Raw genomic sequence first — 26,714 nt, forward strand, 5'->3', positions numbered from 1 at the left:
ACTGCGAAGTAGTGCTAAGTAGTTGTAAGTTAGGAGAGGAGGCGCTGTCTGAAGAGCTGGGTCTTTGTCGAGAATTTATATATACTATTTCGAAATACTATAAATACTTTACACACTATAAACACAATCTACTCTGTATATACTATTTACACTATATATACTATATATACTATATACGCTATACACTACAGTATAAACACTATATACACTATATATACTATATACACTATACAGTACAGTATATACACTATATACACTATATATACTATATATAATATATACACTATATATACTATATACACTATACAGTATATACTTTATATCCTATATACATTGTATACATCTCATCAGCGTTCTCAGTCAGTCTCATTCCTGCAGTCTGTCAGTATTCACTACACTAGCGTTCACAATGGCCACGCCCCCTCACCGTGAAATAACACGGGTCCTCACTTATCCACCAATTCACTTAACGTCCTGGTCCTAGGAACGGAACTCGGTTGTTAAGTGAGGAGTACCTGCGCATCGATATATCACCAAGTCCTATCACACTACACAAGAGACAGACGTTGCTACCCCCCTATACTATACTCCCGTCCGTATTCCCACGCTCTCTCTCTCTCTCTCTCTCTCTCTCTCTCTCCCTTGCTCAGAACCCACCTGTCATATCGATGCCGAAAGAAAAATAACACCCGTTCACTTTTACGACATGAATAAAACATATCGGCGGCGATCAAGGATTTAGCGAATGTGTCCCGTGACCTACTCTAAGGGATTTGGACTCGACGTTAACATCCTTCCCGCAGTCGTCTTGTCGTCGTTCTTTTTTCTTGTTGTCACCCCCCTCCGCCATCACTTTCTCTCCTTAAGTCCTTTCCTTCTCTTTTTTCCTCCGGGTTTTAATTGAATGTCACATGCTTTTTTTCGGCGCCAGTTCCAAAATATATAATGAGGTCATTTGCATTAGAGTGCAGTTTTGGTGACCTTTGCTTTTGCCAATAATTACTGTAAAGCCGGTCCCTGTCTGTCATCAGCACGGAAGTGGCGTCGAGCTTTCCACGCGCCCGGGAAAAGGTTAGCGGCGAGGCTTGTGTCTGAACTTATGAGAAAAGCCCGGGGAAATGTCATTAGAGCCAGGGGCAGGGGGAAGACACTCGGAATTTACAATTGGAAATTCAATCGGGGAGAGGGGGGTTTTCGGAATCTGTCTGTATGCGGCAGGTGGGGAAAAAAAGGAGGCCTACGGTGTTTGTACGGGGGTAGATGGGCGGGGCGGGGGATAGACACCCCACCCCCCCCACCACACCCCACCCCACCCCCGGGGGGGCGACGAACGTTGACGCCGCGGGCTACGCCGACTTTGCCGACCTACGGACCGAAACTGGCAACCCGAACCCAGCGATCAAGTTAATGCCGCTGTTGCTCTCGAGGAATTTCCAGGGCTGCTGCACGGCTTCAATTCATCATTGACAAAACCCCAAAGCAGTCTCATATTCAATGGCTTTCTTTCAACTCCGGGTTAAATGTTTTGTGACAGTGCAGGGTCCCTTAATGTGAACGCTGTCAGTGGATGTCATTGTGCGGTGAAACGTGACCGTGCTCCCCATGTGTCGCCCCCCCCCCCCCCCCCCCGTCACCGATCGATACGGCTCGCCCGGCCGCAAAAACCCCAAAATAGTGAGTCTTTTATTGTGAAAAGAAAAAAATCACGACGGCCCTGTCCGCCCGAATGCCCTGTCTGATACTCAAATGTGTCGTTTCTTTTTTTGTTTTCGGGAACCAGAGAATCAAAAGCCTTTTTCATAACATCCTAATGTCATACAGAGCTGATTTTGAAGACCGGAAAAAAAAAAAAAAAAAAAAAAAAAGTAAAAGTTAAATGTGTCCATCAGCGCACTCGGACGGACTGGACGTTTGGATTGAACCTGCAGGGAAAACAAAATTATGGGATGCAAAAACAGGTGTGTGTATATATATATATATATATATATATATATATATATATATATATGTATTAGGGCTGTCAATTCGATTAAACCGATTACTGCGACCTGATATTTGTGCTTTGACACTGCGAATACAAACCATATCCAAAGCATTACCGAAACTTCCGCCGGTCTCCACTCTGTACAAATATGACAGGATTCACTATATGGAGCTGAAGCTATGAGCTGTATGTAGACCGATTTGAGCCCGGTAATCAGCTCAGTTTGAGGGGCCGTTGGGGGATTTGGAAGGGGAAGGGGGTTCCAGAGCGCAGCGCTAACGGCGGTGGCCTCCGTTTTGTGCTCTCTCGGCTTCAGTCGCAGCGGCGCGTCACGTTTCACCTGCCGGACGGCTCCCAGGAGAGCTGCAGCGACAGCGGTCTCGGGGACCACGAGCCCGTGGGCAATGGCTCGCTGCTCACACAACCTCTCCCTCTGGTGCAGGCGCAGGACCACTTCTACGAGCAGGCCTCCCCCGACAAGAGGACAGAGGCCGACGGCAACTCGGACCCCAACTCAGGTAGTTCCTCATTTGTTCCTTATTTCATTTCCACTCTCTCCATCTCTCGTCTTTTCTCTTTCTGTTCTCGCGATGCAAAGGTTTCGGCTCATTTTTTGAGACTCGATTTGTCCAACTTTGTTCGTTTTGATAACGTTGCATGAGGTCATTTAGCAGACGCTTTAAGTAAATATATCTTGTCCATTGTATCGCACCTCCTCTAGGAATAACACGACTAGAGTTGCATCATTTTTTGGTGATTCACGTGGTGCAAAGCACGGCTGAGTGAGGGACGACTTATGGTGAACGATGTCCCAAGAGCGGCTTCGGCTCTTAGTCGTGAATGAAATTCCCACACGAATCATCATGACAATTGCTCCGTTAAAAATATTGATCCGGGCAGAACAATGCAACCCGAAGATCCTAAAGATTCTGAACGAACGACTCCTTTCGTTCCTTTCATTCCGGCCGGAGTGACTCCGGCCTCCTGAGTCGTTTCGAAACCTTTGTTTATGATGAACGAATGGTTTGCGAGTCTTTCATCAATATTCTGCTCTGCTGATGGTGAACGCTTTGAAACCAGTTTGGGAATGACTACCACCGTGGCAATTTCCATCGAAAGGGATTGAAAAACATGGTTGTTCCACAGCTCAAAGCGTCTTAGGGATCTCATCGCCTGGTAGCTCACTTATTGTATCGTGTACAATCGTCGGAGAGTGATAGTGAAATGTTTCTTGGCCTAGAAAATTATCTTTAGATGAAAGAAATCGCCCGGTGAGTCTGAAGTTGAAGTTTTGATTCCAGGGTAATGCAACTAAACAACTTAACAAGGGAGCCGACGGCCCTCGGTAAACAAGCGCCTACTATAAACAGTACCCGACGCACCGAATATCATTTCATTTAGCAGCATTTGATCTCTCAAGTAGGTTTCTAGTGGGTACGCGAGCGGGTCATTCATTTCTCAGTTAATCATCCAGACTTCGCCGCTCCTCCCTGGGGCGAACCTGGGCCTCCCATAGGCTCCTCACCTATTTGTGAAGCTCATTTGATTTATTTAGAGATGATTTCCCAGTTGGAAGCCTCGGTGCTCGGGCTGAAGATGTTAGCTTCCCACTATTTCTGGTGGGAACGCACTCTTCCCGACCCACTTTTCTCATTTTATCATTAAGAGGTGAGACGTTCAGGAAGATCAAGCACTTTGCCCTGAGGTTCGATGCCAGCTCGGCTGCTGTGGGGGACGGGGGTATTGGAGAAACGCAGGTAGCAGGTTGTATACTAATGCAGGTGCTAGTGCTGGTGGCTATAGCGTAAAACTGTATCACAGTATAGAGAGTTGAAGAAGCTCATAGAACCTAATGGGGACAATTGAATGTTTTCTCACTATCAGTTAATAATGAATTGAATCACAGCAATGAGACAACTTAAGGGATTTTGGATTTTTGGATCGTTTGGATTCCTTGAAGTTTGTCCTGTCTAGGGACCCTGTATGTTTAAGCCTTTTCTCCAAACTGAAGGCACGGCTCCATCCCTCCATCAGGAGTTCGATGCAAGCCATGGGGGACAAATTCACAATCTGCATACAGTGGGACAACTCAGCATACACGATACACGGAAATTCAAGGAGTTATTTTGAAAAAAATGTATGATTTTATTCCTAAATTCCCTGTTTGCTGCTGCTATTTTCGCTGTTTTCGACCGGTGTTACACACAAATTGGTGACCTGGCGAATTGTGCGATGCTGAAGGCCACTGCTTTTAGAGAAGGGCAACATCCAAAAAAAAAACGCTTTTATAGGGATTACCTACATTTTGCCATATTTCTATAAAAGCCTTGTGACACAGTTTGATACGTGTGAGGTTATTTGACAAAAACGAGTAGATCCGTCAGATTAAAATCCAATTGTGGCGAGCTACTGACTTCTAAACTTTGTTTACACTGATCTTTTGATGTGTAGTAAATAAACAGGGACAATAGCGTCACACATTAATCTGACGAACGTACGCCACCGCGTGGGAGGGGTTGGGGGCATGGATGAAGTTGAAATTGCCTGGGTTTACATTTTGTTCTATCCTGAAATATCCTGGATATCCACTTTGCTTTTTCTTCATTCAAGATTCAAGAGGTTTATTTGTCACATACATACATTCATACATATATGCAGTGAAATGTTTGTTGAATGGTCCATTGAATTCAAGGTTGGGTGAGAATAGGAATATAGGGCCACAGCCTTAGTATGAATTTCATTCAGAGATACAATTTAACCATATAGAAATGTCAACGTTTGCATGCCTCTGTACCTATCAGCCAGTGCGGTAACCATTTCCATGGTAACAGCGAGCTCCACCAATCAGAGACATCGCTGTTACACTTAAAACTTTAAACTAGGATTACGGGTGGTGTAGTCTCCATGACAATGTGAATAAAACACGTTTTCTTAAAACAAGGTTGATATCATGCAGACTTGTGGCTTCTACAGGAGCAAACATAAATGATTACATTGCCTAATATTTACGCAATTATTGCAAATCCCTTGTTCCGGGAAAACACATTTTTCCCCAAAACAACTAATGGGAGCTAAAACATCACAAACAGTCCTGCAAATGCAATGAGTTCATGCGTTAGTGGTTGGTGGTCTTTAATCCAGGCTCACCTTAAATCGTTCCTTTTTCTCTTCTTTCCTTTTAAAAATGTTCCCTGAAAAAGTCACAGGCAAGGTTCTTTTGCTTTGCAAGCCCTACCGTCCACGGTCATTCATTGAAGAAATGTCACTTTTCTTCAGTTAAATTATTTGGTTGTGTTCTTTTCTGTTAGTAATTTATACATTTTATGTGATTAATATTATTTGTATTTTATTATTATTTATTTATTCAGTTATTTTGTGTTTTTTATCATTATTTATTTATTTGTTTTTATATCTTTATTATACATATTTATTATTCTGCCGTTTTCCTGTGGATAGGAGTCTTATATTAGGTTGTAGGATAGACTTGACAGACTTTCATATTAAAAAAAAAATTATTAAAATATTATTCATTGCCTTTTTTGGCACCAGTTCCATTGCTCTTTACTCGATGATCGATGTGTGTGTGTGCGCGTGTGTGCGTGTGTGTGTGTGCGTGTGTGAATGATTAATATCCCGCCACCAATTAAGACGGATGGAAGTGACGAGTTCGCCTGATCATAAATAATTGACGCTTAGGTTCCAATCTCCCGATATAAGTGTTTACGGGTAATTAAGGACTCATTTTCCAAAATCCCGGAGATCTTCAAAAAAACAAAACAGTGATGGACTGTCCGAGAACGCAGAGAGGTTTGTCAAGCTGTCCTTTGCGACGCTGAGCGGCCGGCAATCTGCGTGAACGTTAGTTAATTCATTAATTAATTCCACTGGATTCTATGTGAAAACGGCGCAAATTAAGCAATATCCACGAAGGAGGACCGCACTTGTATACGAGGAAATGGCGAGTACGTACGTCCTTCCTTGTGTTTCATCCTGCAGGGACCTGATCACTATTGTATATCAGTAAAATCGCGAAACATACTGGAAAATTCAATTTGCACGGCGTAGAAACAACACTCAAGAAAAAAAAAAAGAATTCTGATAATTTAATAATGTAAATATTATTTTATAATTCCATAAATAATAATATAATAACAATATCATATAAATGAGTAATATACATATATAAAATATGAAAAAAAAGAATTCATTATTAATCTAATTACTACATTTCTACTATAATCATCAGGTCTCCCCCAGGGCGTTGTCGGTAAGCAGAACCTTGAGAGGCAACCTGATGTCGAGATTATTAGCAATTTTGATAGCGGGGTGTTATACATAAATACAAGGGTATATTAGGAGATAATTACCAGAATCCAATTGTAATAATCATAATTGAAGGAATTGAATGTGTAAAATGTGCATTGAGTCCCATAGCTCTATACAGTGAAGCACATCTGTGACCGCATTTGCATACAGAACATCTTCCAAATCAAATGTAGAAATCATGGAATAACTGCTGTATAACATTGCTTCCTTTTTACTGCGACTACTACGTTGTTCCCAGGAAAGAAATTCAAGCTCCACGTTTCGCTCACGAGTAAGTCAATAAGCAAACATGCATATGTACATATGAAGCACTAGAGTGCAGTTTGAGAAAGAGAAACCCGGAAACGATACCCAGTGCCACTGTGAACCTCAATCATTTTTAAACACGCTCGATTCTTCGACTGGATGTGGGGAATCCAGGAAAGGAGCCATTTGATTTGAGGAAATGCTGTCTGAGAAGGAAACAAGTGACATACTGTAGAGTACGGCCATGTCCCTCGCACTTTGTGCTCTATTAATCCATCTCCATGTGAGTTATTCACCGCGCCCACGCAGAAAGAGATCAGTGAGTTTTTCAGCAGAGCAAACTTATTAATCGGCCGTTTTTCCGAGGCAACAAAAATGTTATTCGAGGGAATCGAGTCTCTGCCTTTCGGAGTTCAGATGAAGGCGAGATGTAAGCGCCGTTAGCGAGCTGACCATTAGCTTTAGCTAGCTTGGCACCGTGGCGTTTCGTACGATAAAACCCCCATTTGTTTCCTTTAACTTCTACACAAAAAGCACAATGAAAAACAACAGTGAAAAACAAAAGCACAATGAAAAACGACAGTGAAAAAACAAAAGTACAGCGTTGCTGTTCTGTCAGAAAGAACGGCTCCAAGAGAAAGATTAAGATGCCAAGTAAATTTGCATATAAATAAGAAATAAGTCTGAAAATGGTCATTGTAAAATTCATTGTCAAGTCTGAAAATTTTTAATGAAATGAAACCAAAATAGGCAAATATACAGAAATACTTTTATTATATATATATATATATATATATATATATATATATATATATATATATATATATATATATATATATATATATACATACATACATACATACATACACACACACACACACACACACACACACACACACACACACACACACATATATATATATATATAATACGTATATAAAAATATACAGAATATATAAAGTGCGATTGGTATAGGTATATAGTGTATAGCGAGTTGATTATGTACTTACTAAATTATTGATTCTACAGTATTATAACAGTATTCATATATTGCAGATACACATTGCATATCGTCACCTTCCTAAAATAATGGCACATGTCATTTTTTTCAGGTTTTCTCAGAAAACATAAATAACTGAAACAAACAAATTAAATTTATTAATGATTTCATTTAAAAAGGTTATGACAATAGATGATAATTGACATACTGAGGAGGGAGGCGATTTGACCAGAGGTGGCCAGCATCATGAGGAGATGATTTAGGCCAAAAAAAAAATCACTTTTGTCAAAAAATGACTTATGCCATTGTTTTAGGAAGGTGACGATGTTAAAGTGTATTGTACCATGTCACACTTCAACAGTGTTTCAATTTCAAATCCCCCTAATGGCAGGTTATGAAAGTGCAATGACAATAGTAAAATAATCTTTGGAACACACTCAGACAATGCATTCTGCATCTTGAATTGGTGTAGAAGATAACGAAACTATGCCATCGCATAACGCACAATGCTTCTCGGGTCATAAATCCACGGCTACAAAATATTACCAGGTGCTCTATCCACCGGAGCAGATAATCATCTTCACAACGCTCTTCGCATTCATCAAAGATGAGTGAACACGCCGCAATGGGGTTGTGGCAGTAATGCATCCAGCAACACGCCCGTGCTGGTGTAGCTACGAGGGGGTTGCGCCACTGTTGGTTTTTGAAAGTCGACCATTCTGTCACCAAAGTCAGCTTTGAATCAGCAAGTTGTTTTATAACGTCGTGAGAAAAGAGCACGGGCTCTCCCTATCAAAAGTATTTAACGCACAAAATGTCAAATCTTAGTACGGTTCAGTACATAAATACTGTGAAAATAAATGAATTAATAAATACATCAATTAATAAAGACCTGTCTATATTTTTTTTGTATATGTGCAGGTCTCCCTCAGGTCAATTTGGATACATATGTTTATGCTTCACTATTCTGATTATAATCAGAATGAAGTTGAACCAAAATGATTGGATAGAAACTCACGGGGTGGTTTATTTCGTGTGGTGGTTCTCAACCTGTTGTTCCGGGGACCCCCAGGGGGTCCTTCGAGACGTTCCAGGGGGTCCCCAGCAAAATGATTAATAGTGAAACTTCACAGTAATTTCGTTTACGAGACGTTAACACAGAATGTACGACTAACTGTAGTATGGAAGTTTGGACTCAATATGGACATATGTTACGATAAAAATCTTCTCAGATTCGAGTCCCAGCGACTAAATCTTACCAAAACGGGGCTTGTGGTCCTTCACACGAAAAAGGCAAATAACTGCATTAGTGGCCCCACAATTACAGGACATTGACAATTTGTCCTAAAATCAGTCATTATTCCTTTACAAGTTCATGTGATGAGTCTATCGTCGAAAGCTAAGAAGAACTGGTACTCGTGGAACAATCGGTCCTTGAACACTTGCTTCCCATAGAGGGCAATTCTTCATCTTCATCACTGCAACCCCTACCAGCTAGAATTCGCATACTCACGATGCGGTTTTATGTAAAACTAGTAACTGGAAGAGCAACCTTGGGGATCGAATTGAAAAGCAGACTTGAAATCAAGAAATGAATGGGTCTTTGGAAATTCATGAAATGAAAGTAGATGGCTCTCACAGCTCTTTTTCTAAGCGTTCAAAAGCTTTTATATGTTGCCGTGTTGTACTGAGCTCTGGATTTAATCAGCAATCAGTGAATAGACAGTGTTGTTTAATTTTGATATTAAAATGTAAGGTAAATAATTATCCCCCAAATATTGGTTAGGTTTCTCCATTTATCATTTTGGTTTCATACAATTTATCAAGTGTTTCATTTAGTGGAAGTCATTGGGGACAGGAGTGAATGAAATTGCCTAATTAACGCAATTGAGATTAATTCAGTTCGTTATCGTTTTGAACACTTTCTGTGTTTCATACAGTAGAAGCCCTGAACAGCGATGTTAAAGCGAAACTCTTTCCTTTTTTTTGTATCTTACCTGATTCAGATGAGAAGTTTGACGACAATTTCTTCCCTGTATGTCCAGTACTGAGATATCTACGGACTGCATGCTAACTGTGTTAGCTCAATGCATGGCTGCAGATGGAAGCGGCTAGCCTAGCTCCTGTGAAATTAGGGGGAAAACACCTTCCAGCATCTCAAATGATGAGCAATTTCAAGTAAAACCAGCTTAAGAAGCAGATAAAACCAAATAAACTCAGAATATGACAAATAATGAGACAATTCTTTCTTTCTTTCTTTCTTTCTTTCTTTCTTTCACATTGGACTTTTTTTTTTCTGGTTTGAACGTGCATTTGAGTTGGAACTAACCTAATATCTGCACGGCTGCTTGAGGAGAGGCGATGTAAACCAGGACAATATTCCCACGGAGAAGGGGGCAGCTTCACCAAGTTAGCTCAATGCGTGGCCGCAGATGGAAGCGAGTAGCCTAGCTCCTGTGAAATATAGAGAAATACACCTTCCAGCATCTGAAAAGCTGCGCTATTTAGAGTAAAATCTGATTTAAAAATCTGATTTAAAAACTGGGGAACGGGCGCAACGGGCAATGGGGTCTCCGCGTGGTGGTATGCAGGGGGGGTTGGGGAACCCAAGGTTTTACTTCGTATTTTTAGGTTCATGTGCAGTGACTATAGAACATTTAAATATCTATGATAAAACCTACTGTTAAATCTACCCAGACAGTTCATTTATTACATGAATAAAATGTGTATAAGTCAAAATATTTTACCTAAGACATCCCAGTACTCACTGAATCTTAATAATTACAACATAGAATTGATGACAGTTGATTCAATACATTTTACTCAAATTCCGAGCCGCTGCACCTGAGGCCGCGGCCTTCAGATCTGTCCATGGTCCTGCAGGTTCAATGCCATCTGTGGCTCAATGCCAGTTTGGACCACTTCATTATTATTCCCTTTAACTTTTAGTTGTCTATTAAATATCTTTGGATTTCAACAGGAATTATGGCACGAGTGCACAGAGACGCTATTTGCGTGGCAGCACCGTAAGTAGTGCATTTCAGTGTCGTGGTGATGAAATGCGATCCATTGTGAATTAGACGCTCACTTTTATCTATTATTTGCGCCGGTTTAGCGGCCGCAAATAACTTTGTGAATTCACCCCTCAGACTGCCTCACTGAATATGTCAGTGTGTAAACGGACCTTGGGTCCTTGAAAGGCGCAATATAAATTAAAGCCATTATTATTAGAAACAGCCCCAATATCATAGCCAGCACGATAATGCCACGGAGAGGGGACGAGGGCTTTACTTTAGTGCCGCTCTTGCTCGGAACACAGCGACCGGATGTAAACAGCCGAGAAAGAGCACGGCGTGACTGTGGCGAGCTGTTAGAAGAGGGGTCTCGCTTCAAAGGGAGGACAAAACGCTCCATTGTAAGATTGCTATGTTCTCTTCCATGAAAATGGAACCACTTTACCCATTAATCATTGATGGAGATGGCGGGGGGGGAGTGTGTGGGGGGGGGGGGGGGGTGATGGATAACTCCCTGGTGGAGATATTCTCCGCCCTACGTTCCGTTCTCAGACACTCTCGAGTGGCATCGTTGTCTTTGACCCGACTTTGAATCGATGCTAAATCATGTTAAACTTATTTATCATATTTTAGCATGGATGGCTTTCACACTACATTCAAAGAGTGACATACCCACACATCTATAACGATATATTCCAGCATTTTCCACATTGACAGACAAAGGCAACATGCACTTGATAAGTAACAGATAGATAGATAGATAGATAGATAGATAGACAGACAGACAGACAGACAGACAGACAGACAGACAGACAGACAGACAGAGAAAAATATTGAATATAGAATAAAATGAGCCTAAGTATAAGTACAATAAAAAGAAAATCATTTGTAAAATGCAATGAATCTAAAAATTAATTATATTATTACTTTTACAATAAACCCTAATGTTAACTCTATATATATATATATATATATATATATATATATATATAAAATTTAAATAAATACATATATATATATATATACAGTATATATATAACAAAGATGGATACTGGGCACGGTCACCTGTTTTTTGATTTTGGATCTTTGTGCCGTTATCCATGGTAATGATGATGAATCAACCTCACCATTTGGATGGGGTTGTGATTATAGGTACTAGTTGATAATTATTTTTAAACATTTCTCTGTTGGTAAATGCACGGCAGATTAACCACCTTTATAAAGATAAATTAAAAAAGCCGATTAAAGCATAGCAACATAGTGCTCAGTATGAAGGTTAGAGTTCTGCTGATTCGGACGTTTATTACAGGCAGTGCTGGTACAGTCAAGAACATCGAGATAAGGATCTCCCTTTCTCAGTTATGAGGCCAGTTTTAAGACTCAAATCAAGTGAAATGCCGTCTCACTACACTCCTCTCTCTATAGGTTGAAATATTGAGAAAATATGGAAATATGACGTCAACGTCAACCAGCAACATGATGAGACACTGAGGGAACAAGCCTATGGGCAACACAGCAACTGGCCAACCATCAAATCAGAACATACACACAGAAAATAAATCGAGTTCCTTTCTTTCATCAAAGTTTAGTCATTTTAATTTTAATTTAAATAAAAATAAAATACAGATTTCTCTTCATTCCTCTTCAGCAACTAAATGTAGAGTTTCTATTATTTTTTGTTTATTTGATTTTTATTTAGGTAATAATGTCATTGAAGAAACAAGCATGTGGTGAGGAACTTTCGTTCTAAGCTGGTCTCCTTGATGGTTTAAAGTTTGGGGATCATTCGTTCCGTACTCTAATTACAGCTGAGTTACCATAGCAACAAGTAGTCCGCTAGCTCATACCATCGAAATAAATATCTGTTCACTGCGAACTTCGCCCGAAATGAACTTCATCCTATGTGTTTTCGTATATATCCTATATAACTATATATACTTATATATATAAAAGTATATATAACTATTTTATTTTAAGTTGTTCTCAACACTCTCACTTACCAGAGAAAAATGGAATCATATCAAAGCTCCTTTACCTTGGTCACTGCACTTGGATGGACGCCATTGTTGTTTATGGAGGGGGGAGTATCCAGCACTGGGCTTGGAAAATGTCAGTTCTGGGAGCACAGGCTCGTGTTGTAGGGCCCACAATGTCCCAGAGTCATTGAGGGCCGTCCAACAGCCATCTTATGTCCCGTACAAGCTCCCACCACCAGCGGCGATGGGGGTGGGGGTGAGGAGGGGGATTAACAAGAGGAACGGACATGGAGGGAGGGAGGTTGAAGGCGAGAGTCGGAGGTGGCAGCGGAGAGGGCTTTGGTGGAGCCAAACTGGGACAGTGCCCTTCGGGCAGCGGAAAGGCCCCCAGAGAGAAGAGTTCTTCTGCCTAAAGCAAATGAAAGCTGGAGGTCATGATAGAATCATCACACGGATGATCCTTGATGGATGTATCGACAGTGAGTAACAATGAAATATTGAGGGGGCTGGGGAGTGACGGGGTAAAAGGTCGCCAAACGGGTCCGGAGAGAAGACACGCTTCGACTCCCGTCAACGAAGTTGGTGGTTTTGTCTGACATGTGGTGTTCCCCGAATCTAATTGATAGCGATGATTAGTGCAGTGATATTTGAGTTGTGGACAAAGCATTCGTCAGCCATTTGAAATCCAATTGGTGTTGCCATTGAACAAAAAAACCCACAATAGAGGTACAGTACACACCTGCTAGAAACCCCTTTGGGTATTTAGAATCCCGGGATTAACACTGTTCTCAATTAGCACACCCATACACATTCCATTGCCATATTCATTTTTTTTTTGTTTGTTATTACACATCGATGCCAATGCAAATGACAGTTCTAAATTGCTGCATTTATTATGTAACAGTTGCCACAGCAAAATAAATATATAATGCAATGTGTGAGGTCTGTGCAACGCACACCCCGGCGGCGTGTCATACAATAACACAGAGGCTGCAAAGCTATTTAATAATTTAGTGCACGTTAAATGTCTGCCAGCTTTTGAACAGAGAATGAGGGCAATTTCAAGCGGCTTTTCTTTTTTTTTTTTTTTTTGTGAACAGTGCTGTCGACAACGTCCATTGAATCGTTAACACCCCAGTAGCATTGTTGTTCCTCTGCTACAGTTGCCCAGCGATTTTACCATTCCGGGATGAACCAAATACCAGGTTGTCACTCCGTCTGGTGGCCATCAGATGGGAAACGGCAGCAACGCTGTGGATACACACGTGGCCCAGGCTCCACTCATCTGTTACAACACAACCCATTTAGGGGCTTTTTACAACATTGACAAACCATTCATGAAATGGAAAGAAAGTCTTGACGGTGGCTGACGGGGATCTAAGGTTTTCCACTCAACGTGTCTTTACATAACGCAGGAATCCCCGCTTCTTTTGATCAAATCGGAGTCGCAGGGCTAACTGGCCAGCGGTGGCGTGAGATCCGCTTAATTACCGCTCGGTGGTTTCAGTGCCGCTGGCGGCCTGTTCCATTTCTATAAGGGCGGGGGGGGGGGGGGGGATCACAGGGATCATCCATGCATATTCATGGTCCACGGGGTGGAGTCCAATCAGATCTGGAGTGCCTACATTTGTTTCGGGGGTACAACAACGGTGCACTTGTTCCCTCTGATGTCCAAATCCTGTTGTGCGAGTAGGAGCTAGCGGGCTGAAGTGAAGCTCGAGCTCGTACATCCTGACCAGTGCCCGCCGCAGGTTAAGCTGGGTGGATGGGCAGGTGGCAGGAATTTATAAATCAGGGGACGCTGCGTTAATCTCTCTCAGGTATTGCGGAGCCAACCCCTCAGTAAATACATTGCTCCTGGACACAATGGGGTTTAACGGATTTCTGTCTCCAAAGAGATATTAGGCCGGGGCTTCAGCGGTGAGTTAAATGGGAAATGGTTGCCGGAGCGCGGAGGTAGCACAGCAGCGGCGGCGGTGTCCGCTGGTAAACACCATCTCGGGGGGGTCTCGGTTATTGTCCTGACAGTCAGCGCGAATGACGGGGCTGGTGGTGAAGGTAGACCAATAGAGGGGGGAGTCGAGGGGGGAGGTGTAACAGCTAATTAACCAGATCTAAGCTTATTAACTGTTTGAGCTGTTTTAGCTGTTTCACGAATATTCACTGAGTTGATGTCATTTTTTTCGCCTTGTTTGGGAGCATCTACGGTTATGAGTTATAGGTTGTAGGTTATAAGTTATGACTTAGGAGTTATAGGTTATGGGTTAAAGGTTATGAGTTATAGGTAATAGGTTATAAGTTATGAATTATATGTTCTGAGTTGTAGGTTATGAGTTATAGGTTTTAAGTTATAAGTTATGAGTTGTAGGTTATGAGTTATAGGTTTTAAGTTATGAGTTATAGGTTATAGGTTATGAGTTCTAAGTCATGAGCTGTAGGTTATGGGTTATAGGTTATAAGTAATTCGTTTTGAGTTATATGTTATAAGTTATGAGTTGTTGGTTATGGGTTATAGGTTGTAGGTTTTAACTTGTGAGTTATAGATTATGAGTTATAGGTAATAGGTTTTAAGTTATGAGTTATAAGTTATGAGTTGTAGGTTATGAGTTAAAGGTTGTAGGTTTTAAGTTATATGTTCTGAGTTATAAGTTATGACTTGTGGGTCAGGAGTAATAGGTTATAAGTTCTAAGTTATGAGTTGTAGGTGATGAGCTGGAGGTCATACATTATAGGTTATAAGTTATGAGTTATAAGTTATGAGTTGTAGGTTACGAGTTATAGGTTATAAGTTATGAGTTAAAAGTTATGAGTTATAGGTTATAGGTTGTAAGTTGTGAATTGTAGGTTATGCGTAATAGGTTGTTGGTTTTAAGTTATGTTATAATCAGGTTTTGGTTATTACTGGGTTTTCTTTCCGAACCTAAATGACTAAAAGTAAGTTATTCTCAGAACTAAACAAATACTCACATGATCTCTTTGATAACTTTTGGTTTAAGTCATGTACCTGTGGTTTAAAATCCAATTCACCTGCTGCGTAATACATAAAAGGGTCACTGCGGGGGAGCTGCATGGACATACTGTACTTAACATTCATATTATAAAACTATAAAAGCCCCAAAAGTGGAATCACTTACAATAAAATGTTACAAACAAATCCATCAGCATTGTGCACATTTGCTCTGCACTGCCCTTTGACACCCGGGCTCTCATGGAGAGCCAGAGAGAGATAGAGAGAGAGAGAATGTAGATAGAGAGAGAGAAGGAAAGCGAGAGAGAGCCTCGATGGGGGTGTTGAGACTTGATGGGAGTGTTGAGATTTGTGTTCAGACAGCAACGTAAAGGGGTTACGGGGCATTAAAGGTCCACTCTGGGTGGTGCTCTTTAATGTGACAGAGTGAGTGAGAGAGAGAGAGCGTAAGAAACGAATGGAAATCGCTATCTACAGAGATAGAAGATGCACCTTAACCCCCCCCCCCCCCAAAGTCACCCGGGGTTTTGGGTGAAGCACTCTGATAGGGACTAATCCCCCCCGCCGCACGCTCTAAGCCACAACTCAAGGGAAGGTGGGGGAATTGGGGGGGGGGGTTACAGACAGAGAGAGGGGCTTGTGACAAACTGAAAAATGTGTTGAAGTGACGCTGTCACTGTGATGAATCCTCTCATACATCGCTCCCAACCAGGGAGGAATCCTAATGTGTGTGTGTGTGTGTGCATGTCTGTATATTGTGTGTTTGTGTGTATGCGTGTGTATTATGTGCACATATTTTGTGTTTGCATGCATGTGTCTATTAAATGTCTGTGTGTGTTTGAGGTTGTGTGATTTTGTGTGTATTATGTGTGAGTGTTTTCGTGTGTTGCTGCGTATGTGTGTGTATTACGTGTGTGTGTGTGTGTATGTGTGTTTCAGTTTTTATCTGTCTGTACATTAGGCTGTGTTTGTGTTTGTGTTTTGGTTTGTGTGCTTTTGTGTGCATACGTGTATAATCTGTGTTTGTGTTTGCCTGTGTGTGTCCGACATTGTGTGTGTTTCTATGTGCATGGATGCATGCACCCAGGTGTGTGTGTGTGTGTATATGTGTGTTTGTGAATCTGTGTGTGTATTTCCGTGTGGTTGTGTGCACAAGTGTGTATTGTCTGTTTGTGTGAATGTGTGTATTACCTGTGTTTGTGTGTGTATCATGTCTGTTGTGTGTATGTTTGTGCCTATGTGAGTGATTCAATTTGTATGTCCATGTGCGTGGATTAACGCGTAGGTGAGTGTGTGTGTGTGTATATGTGTGTATTATCTGTGTTTGTGTATATAGCATGTGTATGTTTGCTCTTATGTGTGAGAATTATGTGTGTATGTGTCGCTATGTGACTGTGTATGTCATGTCGCATGTCTATGCGTGCGTGGGCGTGTGTTTGTGTGTGTGCGTGCGTGCGTGCGTGCGTGTGTGTGTGTGCGCACAGAATTACGTAGTGCAGCATATGGCGTCAGGCTTGTGCAGGATCCTCCAGGAATCTCACTGATGCTTCCTCGTTAATTGTAGAAATTTGCCAATTTAAAAGTGGGAGCTCAACGGGGAAGAAGCTCCAGCAGACAGTTGAAAGGTATAAGGCGAAAAATGATTGGTTAATGTGTGCACAAGAGATTAGGCAAGCGTGAACATGAGAAACAAATTCCGGGTCTTGGAGGATTTTTTTTTCCCAGCCTGTATTTCCATTTTTTTCTCTTTTTGAACGGGACGGGACGCACACGGTTTTTTTGGTGTCGTTCAAAATGGAAATGGAGGAGGATAACAACATCTCAAATAAAACACTGTTTTTATTTGTTTTCTTTGGAGAAACGGTGAATGCCGGGGAGCCTGCGGCGCTTAGCTGTTGGCTTACACTGTATGCGTCGGGCAGGCCCTGCAACACAGAAAGTCACACTGATTGTGTGCCCCCACTCCCCCACCCCACACTGATTGTGTGACCCCCCCACCCCCCCAAACTCCCACACTGATTGTGTGACCCCCCACCCCACACACACACACACACACACACACCCACCCCACACTGATGGTGTGGTCCCCTCTAGCGGTTGTGCCCTAAACAACCGCATAGAATGTTTATGCCCGGGGCCACCCCTAGCAGCAGGTAACAAGGCCTCTTAGAGGGGTAATTGTCATGGACAGATAACCAATGAGTGATATTTTCAAATGAGTTAGGTAGGAATAGGGAGATACAACGCAATTATATTCAGTATTGTGATTATTTTGCGTAAGTACTTTTGGACCAATTACACTGTATGCATAGAATCCAAGCACAATAAGGAATACATACAATTCATACACATTTTCTGGCTTTACATTGTAATATACTTCAATAGAACTAACAGTCATCAGGTTAGGAAATTGAAAATATATACCATATTTCCTCAAATTGTTATTTACCTCAACTGCAGAGGGAATCCAGGCCATTATTGGAAACAGGTTTATATTAGATGCAGGCTTTTTTATCTAATTCCTTCTGTTTAATAAGTATATTTGATCATATATAGGCAGGCTTTTATTTGACTACCGGTTTATATTTGATGAAATAGGGTTCATATATAATCATTATTATTATAATCATTATTTTCATTGGGAGTGACAAGGAATGACAGGATTAAGAATGAGTACATTAGAGGGACAGCTCAGGTTGGACAGTTTGGTGAAAAAGTGAGAGATGGTTTGGACACGTGTGTAGGAGAGATGAGAGTTACATTGGGAGAAGGATGCTGAGGATGGAGCTGCCAGGCAAGAGGAAAAGAGGAAGGCCAAAGAGAAGCTTTATGGATGTGGTGAGGGAGGACATGCAGGAGGTTGGTGTAAGGGAGGAAGATGCACAGATCAGAAGGTATTGGAGGCAGTGGCAACCCCTAACGGGAGCAGCCCAAAGAAGAGGAAGAAGAAGGGTTCATATATAATACACAAATCATGAATAATCATGATTATCATGATGATAATAATAATAATAATATTGTAATATTATAATAATATAATAATATTGCAAATGATATTTTCTCGGATTTTCCTAAATAGTCGATGCAAATGACAGTCAGTATAATTTTCAAGTCATCAACCGTTAGGGTATAATTCGAATGTTATTGAACAAACTTCCCAATGATAACAGTATTTTTTTCAAAAATAAAACACTCAAAATGCACTGTTCCAAATTGTTTTGCACAAGAGTTTCAAAACATTTTATAGGTTGTAAAGAACTGAAAATGGTCATTTGTTGAATTTGCAGCATGAGGAGGTCATATTTTCGGAAATCAAAAGCTATTTCAATCAAAAACATCTTAACAAGCCAAGTTCCATGTTAACATAGGACCCTTCTTTGATATGACCTTCACAATTCTTGCATCCATTGAACTTGTGAGTTTTTTGAGAGGTTCTGCTTGAATTTCTTTACAGGATGTAAGAAAAGCCTCCCAGAGCTGCTGTTTTCACGCAAACTGCCTCCCACCCTCATAGATCTTTTGCTTGAGGATGCTCCAAAGGTTCTCAATAGGGTTGAGGTCAGGGGAGGATGGAGGCCACACCATGAGTTTCTCTCCTTTTATGCCCATAGCAGCCAATGACACAGAGGTATTCTTTGCAGCATGAGATGGTGCATTATGCATGAAGATGATTTTGCACCGGAAGGCACAGTTCTTCTTTTTGTAGCATGGAAGAAAGTGGTCCGTCACAAACTCTATATACTTTGCCGAGGTCATTTTCACACCTTCAGGGATCCTAAAGGGGCCTTCCAGCTCTCTCCCCATGATTCCGGCCCAAAACATGACTCCGCCACCTCCTTGCTGACGGAGCAGCCCTGTTGGGACATGGTGGCCATCCACCAACCATCCACTACTCCATCCATCTGGACCATCCAGGGTTGCACGCCCCTCATCAGTAAACAAGACTGTTTGAAAAGGAGTCTTCATGCATTTCTGGGCCCACTGCAGCCGTTTCTGCTTGTGAGCATTGCTTAGGGGTGGCTGAATAGTAGGTTTATGCACAACTGCAAGCCTCTGCAGGATCCTACACCTTAAGGTTCGCGCGACTCCAGAGGCACCAGCAGCTTCAAATACCTGTTTGCTGCTTTTTAATGGCATTTTAGCAGCTGCTCTCTTAATCCCATGAATTTGTCTGGCAGAAACCTTCCTCATTCTGCTTTTATCTGCACAAACCCGTCTGTGCTCTGAATCAGCCACAAATCTCTTCACAGTACGATGATCACGCTAAGTTTTCGTGAAATATCTAATGTTTTCATACCTTGTCCGAGGCATTGCACTATTTGAGGCTTTTTGGCAGCAGAGAGATACTTTTTCTTTTCCATATTGTTTGAAACCCATGGCCTGCTTAATAATGTGGAACGTCCTTCTTAAGTAGTTTTCCTTCAATTGGGCTCACCTGGCAAACTAATTATCACAGGTGTCTGAGATTGATGTCAGTGATCCAAAGAGACACAGTACCATCCATGAGTTTCATTGAAAAACAAAAAATGAAGTGTTTATGACACTTAAATCCAATTTGCATAATAATTTGGAACGCGGTGTATAGTATTATAATGTAATAATAATTGTAGAAAATGCAATCGATTATTTTAATTATTATAAATATAAAGTTAGGAGTAGAAATATATTTGTTTTTACTGGCTCCTTCATGATAAATACTTAAAAAATGCGTAAAATGCTAAGTATGATTTTACAAAACAAAGTTGTATTCATAAATATGAATATATATATATATATATATATATATATATATATATATATATATATATATATATATATATATACACATATATATTTATTACTGGCTCAATCCGTAAATTGTCTTGCAATTCCATCAGAGAAGTTTCGAAGCGAGCTGCAGTTAGAAGGCGATGTGTCTGTGATGACCAATTAAAAGCTGTGGAAATTACGTCTTAACTCCCGACAAAGTGCGGCGTTACCGTGGGGGCGCGGCGGTAGAAGGAGCATCTGGCTCCGTAGCGGCGCAGGGTTTATACGGCGGCTCAGGATGGAGGGTGGAGGAGGAGGGGGGTATAGGTGGTCTTCACGGACGCCATCTGTTCAGGCGAGCACCGACACATGGTCCGCAACGAATACAAAAAAATGAAAAACAAAATATACAGTGAAACGTGCGGCCGCCGTTATTTTTTCATGTTCGGATATTTATACTCTCCTAAGATTAGAGTCAAAAATGACCAACTTAAGTGTGGAAATCAGATCAAATGACAAAATGTACAGTTAAATCACATCTTGGTAAAAATACGATTTAATAATGTAACAGTGTGTAATAAACTGAATAATAATATGTGGACATCTCGACAGAATCCAAGATGGACTGTGTGGAGACCAAATAGGCATGAGGTGCAAATGTGACGCTCCATTCTTTATAAGTAATACAACATTTGTATTATATATATTGATATAGGATTACAAATGTTTATTTAATAAACATTTTTAATTCTATATCAATATATGTCATGAACAATTAACTTACTGTAAACACAATTTCTATGTCTTTTTTTTTTAGTACAAATGTCAGCAGCCTGTAGTCTCCATTTTGTAGGAAAGTCTTTGTCAGATAGACATGTGTGTGTGTGTGTGTGTGTGTGTGCGCGCGTGCGTGCGTGCGTGCGTGCGTGCGTGCGTGCGAGTGCCATTAGCGTGTTTTTAAAATTACCGCCCGTTCAAAACCACCTCTTCGAATCAAATTGTGAGAGTAGCCGAAAACACATTGTGAGAAACAAAGCATGTGTTTACCAAAACGTTTGGAATGGAAAAGCGATTCTATTGCTTCACCCAAAAACAAGCCTTCATGTTTGTGCCAGTGTCGCCTGCCCACGTGGACGGCCCGTCTGGAACACCGGAACTTTTCCCGGTGGCCTGAGAGTCACAACAGAACAGCAACAGAACAACACAACAACACACAACGCGATAGTCAACTTTTTTTTAATTGCAATTTAATTTAAGTTTATATTTTTTCTAGTTTTCTTTCTCCTTTATTTGACAGGACAGTAGTTTGACAGGAAAGTGGGGAGAAAAAGGGGATGACATGCGGCAAATGGCCGGGATTCGAACCGAGGGCCAGCTGTGGGCGAGGACGGGCTCCAGCGTGAGGTTTGCGCGCGCCAAAAAAAAAAGACATCATCTCGTCTCTTGGTGACGCGCATAGCAACCGTCTACCTGCTTACCCAGACGTTTTGGACTAATCGCCCCCCGACCAAATGGGCGGTCAGTAGTAAAAGGAAAGGTGGAGCAGAGAGGGAGGGAATAAAGAACAGAAAGGCCCTGGCCGCAGACGCAGCTAAATGCTGCAAAAAAAGGGACCGGGTCAGTCAAAAGCGCTCGCTAAAATACACAAATGCATGCACACACGACATACCCAGCATGGGTAGGTAGGTAGCTCATGACAGTGTGTGTCAGTTGCACAATATTAGAATATGGCAAACTAACACGACCATTTACATGTAAGACATTGTTGTTTGTGTGCCAAATGTGACCAGAAATTGCACAGTGCCGTATGTTTCCACAGTACTGTATGTTCAAATTCAAGTTCAAGTTCAAGAGATTATTTGTCGCATACATACACATACGGTCGCACATATATGCAGTGAAATGTCATGGCACCCGGTGATTACGCACCAGCTCTATAAGCTCGAAAAATACCCAAATGTGCGTAATCGACACGTGGTGCTCGCGCAGGCGGCCGCAAGGGGCGGCGCCACAATCGCGATTCTGGGTTCTACACACAGTGTTGACTCCTCAGTTGCACAGTACTGTATGTTGCACAGTACTGTATGTTGCACAGTACTGTATGTTGCACAGTACTGTATGTTGCACAGTACTGTATGTTGCACAGTACTGTATGTTGGGTCTGTGTAGCCTAATGCTGCGTTCCATTTGAACTGGGAAGTCGGAATTTCCGATTTCCCAATCGGAAATTTCAACCGGGAGTCGGAGGGCCCTTACCAACCCCGACCTCAAACTCCAAGATGGCTGCTCCGCGGATCAACAATAAGTGTAAGCTGTATCTTGCAATGCAATGTTTGTCTTCTTCTATTCGGACGTTATACGTAATTCATCCGTCAGGCGAGCAAAGTACTGCTGCCGATCATCCTGAACAGCTTGAAGAGCAAGGCCGAGGAAATCATTGCAGAGGAACAAGCAGGACTCAGACCAAGAAGGAGCACCACTGAGCAAATCTTCAACATCAGATAACTGATTGAGAAGCACCTTCAGCATCAACACGAGCTATATCACAACTTCATTGACTTAAAAAAAGCCGTGTTTGGCATGAAGGCTTGTGGCAGATGAACTGGGTGGAAAGTTGGCCAAATTCATAGCTAGCCTGGTACTTGTCACATCAACAAGTAGGGATAGCCTTCAAAATTAGCAGTCTGGTGGTTTGCGTGACACGGAGTGAAATTCCCGGCCTCAATTATTGATTCAGCCCCGCCCCTGGTTGCCTTTGCGACTCCGCTGGGATTGAAAAATCCGGGTGGAATGGGGAAATATTTCATAGTATTTGATAAAACTATGCACATGTCGCTTTTTCGTAAACACATACGTAAACCACCCCATGGCGTTCGCAGAATGAGAATGAAAGCGACGGAGCCAAACGGGAAGGCGGAGCTCTTCCCAGAGAGCGAGCGCGCTAATAAGAAGCTAGCAAACAGATGGGGCGACTGACAGGTGAAGTCAAGGAGCGCAGACAGGGTGAGAAGTAATCACTCCGAAAGCATGATGCATGCTGGGATGCGTACCTGGAACATGACAGAAGAAAGAAAAGGGGGGTGGGGGGCGGCGCAGGCGAGTTGGACAAAAAAAGAGCTGGATACATGTTCTGCAAATCCCTGCCAGTGCTGTAAACAGAGAGGTGCTTCGTGCATATTACAATATGAAAAGCAGCTATTTATGGTCCAAAAATAAATCAAAACATGAAAAGTGAAGAAGCGGCAATGTAGCAATAAAAAGCTGTATATATAACATATATATATATATATATATATATATATGTTAGGGCTTTCAAATGATAACAATGATGAATTATCGAAATTACGAATAATCCAAGAAATTCAGGGGTTAATTGCGATTCATCTACATTTTTAGATTTGCTCAAATTGGACCCAAAAGAAAGGTTTTTCTATTTAAAAAGCATTACACTGAAATATTGCCGTACTATGATTTGATTATTAAGAACAGAAACGTTAAATAATCTTTAGCAAAATGTAATGCGTACATGTGTTCATGGCATCAAGAAATCGAAATCTTAAAAATGTAATGTGTTTATAATGCAGTCATTTTGGGGTATTTTGACAGTCCAAATATATAGTATATACACAGCAGAAACTGATTATAATGATCACGGTTACAGTATGTGGGTTAAAAAGCTTTGGACAGAATCATTCCTATACAAATACTGTTTAAATAATAAGCTTATAGTCATTTTGTTCATGTTGGGTCTTTTCATACATGAATGAATGAATGAATGAATGAATTCTATATTTTTTACTTTACTCTCATGAAACTTTGCGCTAAAGCCCCGTCAGGATTATGCATAGAACCAGCGCAGCCCCCACCCCCCCAAGGATTTCCTTAAAATTTTACATTTCATTTAAACACTTTAAACGTCGTGTCCGACCATTATTTGAAGTTTAAAATGTATTTAAGACTGATCATTTGTAAAACAGGCAGGCGTAGAGCAGTGGCGTAAATACGTTATCGAGAGGGAGCGATCTCCGCTCTGCTGCGCATCCCTGTGTCCCGTTTCTCAAAATAAAAAGACAAATTTCAATTTTTTTTCATTTTTATTTTTCATTTTCCTCCTTATCCTAATTGAACGAAACAATAAAAGCCCTGTGTGTCCCGTGTCAGTTTCTGTAGAGCCATTGATACCATTAGATGGTTAATCTGCATGGTAATCTGAGAAATAAAGAAAATTTGGTTATAATAATGACCCACTTATAGAGATCAATTAGACCCGGACAAATTGATCTCACTCGAAGAGGATTCCACTGTGTGTGTGTATATATATATATATATATATATATAAAAATAGAGAGAAAGAGAGAGAGAGCGAGAGAGAGAGAGATCTATAAAAAAAATAAAAATAAAGTTTCCAGAGGCGATTTTCAAACTCGACCCCAAATCAGTCTCATTTCCTCGGGCTAGCCAGGTAGCTCTGACTGTGAAAACAGCTGATTTAATTTGCCGCTGATCTCTCCAGTCTGCTCTGCCCGGGCAGGTATCAATCAAAGGGGAAAGAAGGCCCAATTGAAATGGGTGACTGCGCAAAAATCGACTTGAGATGATGGATATGAAGCAGCGGCGTTGACTGAACGCGTGACGACGCATTCATTGTATCTGCTCAGTGAGAAAGTCACCTGTCCGTTAATTAGTTAATCTCCTCACTGTGTACCCCGGCCCCATGTCGGGCTTTCCAAACAAACGGTGCAGACATTTATAGTCAGGGCTGAAAATATTGGCTTTCTTTTATTTTTACCGCATACTGAATCTTAGCTCCTCCACACCATAGAAGTCCTAAAATGGCCTCGGACATTTTTATAGGCGTCGCTTGGACGTTAGAAACGGCTGGATTCTAAGCAAATGATTTCCATTAATTAGGAATAGAATTTTGTGCTTGCTCTTCCTGCCTCCGGTACTGGGTTGCCTTGAATCTGAGCACGACCTTGTGAAATCAGGAGAATACAGTGGTATTTTGTTGCACAACGTTGGCTGCGTCTCTGTGGAAGGTCACTGGTCTCCAGGTAGAACCATGACCGGAAATGCAGCTCAAAAAGCACCCGCGATGGCTCAAGAAAGAGTCACCGCTCTGAAATGGCCGGCAGCGAGTCCAGATCCAAATCCCATTGAACGCATCGCTGGAGCGATGCGAAAACAGTCGTCGGAAGGTACGGAAGGTATTTTCGGGGTAGGCTGTGCTGCCACCTATTATTCGTAGGGGGTTCACAGTACTTCCTTTGCGATTAACAGAGAAATAGAGAATTGTGGGGATCAAAAACCTTCTCTTATTTCGCCCTGTTTTCGAGAAAAGAAGCACTCCAACAATTCATCTGATTCCCTGTTCTATTATAGCCTCATAATTAAAACCTTCCTGTTGATTGATGCGGTGAAGTTCACAGAGACACGACCTTTCACACCCTTTCAACACCTTGTTCTAGGCGCATATTCTCGCAGAAAAAGTGGGAAAGCGTCAGGATCGCGTTTCGCGACAAGTTTTCTGTAACATATCCAACAGACCTCACGCGAAAGGTTTGGTTTTATTTTTGAAGAATTAGAGAGGATGTTCAAGTATTTACAAATCCGTCTCACTCGCAGGGACGCTGTTTCCCAAACTGAGGAAACCGAACGAGCAAGTATGCTATGTCTGTGTCCATCTACCCTGGAGGTTGTTCTTGCAAAACAGAGCCATCGTCCTTTAAATGAGGCAGATTGACAGCTCATATCAAGAATGAGCTGATGTTACCGCCATCACCGCCGCACTCCGGGCATTATCAACACAATAATACCAGCGACGATATCCTCCCTTGGCCCTCATCTACGCTTCTTACACACACACACACGTTCATGTTTACCTGGCAAGGAGTGGACTGTCAATCTTTACCTACATAATGGCGACCATAGATTATGGACATTCTTAGAAGAAAACAAACACAAAAAACATAGAAAATGTATTTTAGGTGAGTTGCTCACAATATATGTATATTTAAATAGGATTAGGGAAAAAAAAAAAAAAAAAAGGATAACCCCCTCAATCATGTCTACCTAACAAAGTGGGGACCATTTCATCCTGCTTTATGCTCGGTCTCCACAAAGGCCTTCTTGGTGTCAGTCAAGATGTCCACATTGTATGTCCACTTTAACTACAATAATAAATTAAAATATAGCTGCAGGCAGCAATACACAGGGTCCAGTTTAGTCCTGTTGGGTGCGTTTTACAGTTTCCCGGGTTCTCTGAAACACAGTACGATTTTGCAAGTTTACATTGAACGCCTCAGGGGCTCCCCCACGTTTGTCGTCTCCTGGTTGCTCAACTAGTGGAGCAACCACAATGCGGTCTACACAGCGCAACCCCCCTGTCTTTAAAACAACCGTCCATGTTTGCCTGTAAACCAGAACTTGTCATTGTTATAACTCACCGTGT

General features: G+C 41.6%; 1 protein-coding gene across 3 annotated transcripts in view; it reads left to right on the forward strand.

Annotated features, from left to right (window-relative positions):
* pcdh9 (protocadherin 9) overlaps positions 1-26,714 on the forward strand; it is a gene marked incomplete at both ends in the record, with an annotated part of 258,711 nt that overhangs the window by 171,931 nt on the left and 60,066 nt on the right. The window contains one exon of one of the 3 annotated variants that reach the window (XM_079997700.1): positions 2,258-2,502. In XM_079997700.1, the coding sequence (XP_079853826.1) occupies positions 2,258-2,502 (245 nt within the window). The remainder of the gene's footprint in view (positions 1-2,257; positions 2,503-26,714) is intronic. The other 2 variants (XM_079997701.1, XM_079997702.1) reach the window with 2 other exon arrangements.

This window comes from Zeus faber, assembly GCF_960531495.2.
Source record: "Zeus faber genome assembly, chromosome: 3".
In the NCBI taxonomy this organism is placed as follows: Eukaryota; Metazoa; Chordata; class Actinopteri; order Zeiformes; family Zeidae; genus Zeus; species Zeus faber.